Here is a 4,768-nt window from a genome sequence, read left to right on the forward strand (position 1 = left end):
CTCACTTCCGGTAGCGATAGAGATCCTCCCGTCCTCTACGCTTCGCTCTGATCTTATTTTTGCATCATTTTGGAAACGTGCTATTTTCTAAATAACTTGAAACTGAAAAAAGCAATAATAAATAAAAAATTACATAAAATTGTCCAACAAAAATCAAAAATTGCTTTTCAACTGTGATTCAATAGAAATATTAGAAAAAACAAAATAATGAAACTGGTCTGGACAGTAAACAGCGTCAGATTTCACCATCCGTCACTGTTTATGCCAAAGTGGACTTCATGTGAGGACATCACTGTTGAGAGCAAACCATAAAATAGTGAGACTGGAATTTGCCACAATGCATATTGACAAGCCAAAATGCTTCTGGGAGAATGTCCTTTGGACAGATGAGACAAAACTGGAGCTCTTTGGCAAGACACATCAGCTCTATGTTCTCAGATGCAAAAATGAAGCAGACCAAGAAAAGAACACTGTCCCCACTGTGAAACATGGAGGAGGCTTGGTTTTGTTCTGGGGCTGTTTTGCTGCATCTGGCACAGGGCGTCTTGAATCTGTGCAAAATACAATGGAATCTCAAAACTATCAAGGTATTTTGGAACGAAATGTGTTGCCTAGTGTCAGAAAGCTCGGTCTCAGTCATAGGTCATGGATCTTCCAACAGAACAATGACCCAAAACACACAGATAAAAACACACAAGAATGGCTAAGAACAAAACACTGGACTCTTCTGCAGCGGTCTGTGAGCTCAGATCTAATTCTCTTGAACATCTGTGAAATGAGCTGAAAGATGATGTCTGGGGAAGGAACCCTTCAAACCTGAGGCAACAAGAGCAGTTTGCTCACGAGAAATGGGTCAAAATACCAGTTTGTATCGTTTGTTTGCAGAGTTTGCCTCAAAAGGTTGTGCAACAAAATATTAAGTTAAAGGTATCATCATTTTTGTCCTGTCCAATTTTCAGTAAATTTTTATTTTTTATTGCTAATAAAAGTTATTTCAGTGATTATTGTTGATTTTTCTTTTATTGCCAGAGGGGAACCAACAATTTTGTCCATGACAAATATATATATATATATATAATTTATAAATTTATATATATTAATATTAGGCATTAACTGCCTGTTCCATATACAACCACATATATTTACTTACATATTTATTTAATTTAAATTATTTATTTTTTATGTCCAATAAAATATTTCCAGTGTTGCCACATTTTCATCAGAGAGACATATAGTCTCTCATAGTCATTACAAATGTTTATTAGGAAAAGATTTTGAAGAAAACATAACAAGCAAAGATGTGTTTTATTATTTATTTATTGATTTAAATATTTTACACACAGTCCATAATATCACATAAACATAATAACATAATGTAAATGTATTATATATGTGTTTATCATGCTTTAGTTAGTGTAATAACATACAGTACTTTTGAAATATAGATTGTACTGAATATACTGCATGCACATAACCTCCACAAATGTGGACTGAAGCGTACAGGGCTAATGTTAGAGGAACGTGCAGATGTTGGGGCATGGTCCTCACATGTCCCGCCCACAGTCTGGGCACAGGATGTCATCTTTGCAGGTGAGGAAGCCCCGCCCCACCAGGGACACGCTGCACTTTTTGCAGTTGAAACAGTCGTTGTGCCACTGACGCAGCTCAAACGAGATGTATTTACTACCCCCCAGACCTGAGGGAGAAAGACAGAAATAGAGAGAGAGAGAGAGAGAAAGAGAGAGAAAGAGAGAGAGAGAGAGAGAGAGAGAGAGGGGAGAGGGAGAGACAGAGGGAGAGAGACAGAGAGACCTTTAGCCAACGCTGCCATGTGACAAAGCACTGACACTCATGACTCCAATGAGACACACAAGAGGACTTAACGGGACTAAAGAGCCCTTTTAGTTCACTAAAGAAGTGAACTAAAACTAAAAGCGTGTTCCTACACACACACACGCACACACACACATACACACACACACACACAGTTTACCGCTGATGGGGGTGGTGCAGTAGGCACACTTCTTGGCAAACAGGTTACAGAAGCAGTCGAGACAGTAGGCAAAGTCGTCCCGAGATGTGAAGCGCTGTCCGGCCAGCTGCTGTTTACAGCCAATGCACACAAAGCACTCCTTGTGCCAGGGCTGGTCCCGGTAGTTGACCCCTCCTGTGGTGATGGGCTGAGGAGCAGAACAGAGTGTGTTATGTGGATGTCATGTATATCAGTGGAACAGTGCATTTGAGGACAGTACCTTCTTACAGTGCACACACTGCAGAGCAAACTGCTTCTCATAGCAGGGCAGGCAGTAGTTATGAGCATCTTTCTGGACAAAGCTCCTTGTGCCGATGGGTTGCTGACAGCGGTTACAGCTGAAGCAGTTCTCATGCCAACTGCTGCCTTTGTGCTCCATCTTTTTGGTACCTGTCACAGAGAGAACTGTCAGTGCTCCAGGGCATCTGATGTATTTTAAAGAAAAGTGTAATGCTGTTCTTACCAGGCATTATGGTCTTGAGGCAGCCATAGCACTTAGCTGAGTACTCATTACTGTAGCAGTCAGTGCACATGAGCTGATCGTCTTTGGTAGCAAAGGGCTTCTCCACCAGAGAGCGGCTGCACTTCACACAGAGGAAGCACTCACTGTGCCAGTGACGATCTTTGTACGACAGGTCCTACATCAGAGCCCGGGTCAGAAGGTCAGGCCCATCCACAGATAGCACCACAGAGAGGGAGAGTCGGAGCTTACCTTGCTGGTGCAGCCAATCAGCTGGAGGCAGACCTCACAGGTGTTGGAGAAGAGTGCCTCGTAGCACTTGATGCAGTAAGGCCTCTCCTCCTTCAGGATGTACTTGAGTCCATACAGACTCTCCTCACACTCAGTGCAGTCGTAACGCTCGGCCATGGCACTGCTAAAGCAAAGGGCCACACAGAGATATAGTCAAAGTATTTCAGTACCAAACACACATGAATACTAAACAATAACAACATGATTCCCATGAGTCCTGTCCTGACCTGGTCCACAGAGCTGAGAAGACAGTACAGTCACATGGGCTGCCTCAGAGTACTGCAGTAATAGAGTGCCACATGCGATCCATTATGTGCAGGAATGTAGCAAACAGCGAACAGACACAGGGCATGCTGCTCCGTAAATACCTCACTATAGTAATATGAATGCTGTGACTTTAAATCTAACTAATCCAAAGAGCGTCATTTCCCCAGAAGTACGCCTCAATTAGCTTCCATGAAAATCCTCAGCAAAACCAAAGCACAGGCTGATTGGGTTAAAGAGGAGCAGTCCAACTTTTACCATAAAACTGGTTCTTTTGGAACGGCTCTCTGGCTCCCATAAGCTCTCTATTGATACACATTCTGAATAATGAATCCAAAAATAAATACATAATTTTTTTGTTTTTCCTATATTTTGTCATGATTTTAAGAAAGAATCTCTCATTATTTTCTCTTCATTTCTTCACTTGTGTTGGGGTTGGCAGAGGTAACAGGGGATCCTAATTGCCACTAACAAGTAACTAATTACATGTACTCAGTAATTTAATAGATATTTCAGTAATAGTACTTCTTTGAGTAGATTTTTGAACCTGTACTTGTATTTGTAATTGAGTATAATTGTAGTATATAATTGTACTTCATTACATTTTGAATAGAAGTTACTGAGTGAGTACAGTTCAAGTCCCAATTTTCCAAATGTGCAGCTGTCTCACTCTCTCTATATTACACTGACAAACACACAACAGCAATGCACTGTCTGCTAGTACAGGTAAGCATTTGTCTACTTTTAGTTAGGTGAAAAATTTGGCTGTAGCAATTGTACTTGTAATAGAGTATATTTTAGCCATGAGTTAGGATATTTTCAGTACTTTTTCATCCAATTGATTTCATTACATACATGTCACAGCATTAACTTAATGAGAAAAAGTGTACACTGTTTATTTTTATTATATTATTGTTTTTAAAAATCCTCATAATTTAATTTAATCTGTTAATCTGATCTGGGAATATAATGTACTCTGCATTTTACTGCTCCAATAAAAAAATAAAAAAAAAACTGCAGGAGAGTACAATGCAATACTGTAGAAGTGATATTTGTAAGACTTTTTTTCTAATGTATACTTATTTTTTTCTTGGTCAATGGCGACTTTCATTCATTTTACAGTTCAGGTTTATTTGCCGTACACTTTTGTTAATTCAATTTTAAGTTTTGAATCATGAATATGCTCTCATATGACACGTAAAAAGTTGAATTCCATAGTCATATACAAGACACACTTTGAATGTAACGTATAGCAGTTTATAGTGGCATTCAAATTATTAAAAAACATAATAGTACTTTTGAAATCAAGGTATTTCCATTTCTTTTAAAAAATAGAGTATAAAGAACAAGTAGTGACAAGTAAAATGTACTAAGAAGAGCATTTGCTCATAAAGTGACTTACCTTGAGTGTGTGTGTCTCCTCTTCTTCACTGCTCCTCCGCTCTGGCGCTCTGCGTTTTAAAAGTGAGCAGGTCCGGTGGGTGGGGGGGGCGGATAAATTCAGACTGCTATATATTGACAGGTCAACACTGGATGACCCCCACAGGCAGTGTTCAGACCAGAGCTATAGACATCTGCTAAGTATTAGTAAATTAATGATATCTAAAGGGCCACTAGGCCATATTATGATTTCAAATTCCATAAAGATGACCAAACTGTGTGACCTAACTAGATATGAGGTTATGGTCAAATCTATTTTCTGATAACAATTGTAATGCAGA

The 4,768-nt window shown here is 39.5% G+C and overlaps 1 protein-coding gene across 1 annotated transcript; it reads right to left on the minus strand.

Moving 5' to 3' along the window:
* Positions 1 to 1,544: 1,544 nt before the first annotated feature.
* Positions 1,545 to 4,517, minus strand: LOC110175586 (four and a half LIM domains protein 2-like). Its single transcript, XM_020941783.2, has 6 exons — positions 4,450 to 4,517; positions 2,745 to 2,907; positions 2,496 to 2,670; positions 2,253 to 2,422; positions 1,994 to 2,180; positions 1,545 to 1,696 (listed from the first exon to the last, which is right to left on the minus strand). The coding sequence occupies exons 2-6, from the start codon at positions 2,898 to 2,900 to the stop codon at positions 1,545 to 1,547; spliced, it is 840 nt and encodes a 279-aa protein (XP_020797442.1). The 5' UTR covers positions 2,901 to 2,907; positions 4,450 to 4,517.
* Positions 4,518 to 4,768: the final 251 nt, after the last annotated feature.

The sequence above is a fragment of the Boleophthalmus pectinirostris genome, unplaced genomic scaffold (genome assembly GCF_026225935.1).
Source record: "Boleophthalmus pectinirostris isolate CB_2022bp ecotype Guang Dong unplaced genomic scaffold, ASM2622593v1 HiC_scaffold_11, whole genome shotgun sequence".
In the NCBI taxonomy this organism is placed as follows: domain Eukaryota; kingdom Metazoa; phylum Chordata; class Actinopteri; order Gobiiformes; family Gobiidae; genus Boleophthalmus; species Boleophthalmus pectinirostris.

Bases quoted from the DNA above. Each gene is read 5' to 3' on its own strand.
- LOC110175586 (XM_020941783.2), bottom strand. From the start codon at position 2,900: ATGGCCGAGCGTTACGACTGCACTGAGTGTGAGGAGAGTCTGTATGGA. The intron at 2,671-2,744 runs GTAAGCTCCGAC...GCTCTGATGTAG, and splicing joins TGATTGGCTGCACCAGCAAG to GACCTGTCGTACAAAGATCG. The intron at 2,423-2,495 runs GTAAGAACAGCA...TCTCTGTGACAG, and splicing joins CCTCAAGACCATAATGCCTG to GTACCAAAAAGATGGAGCAC.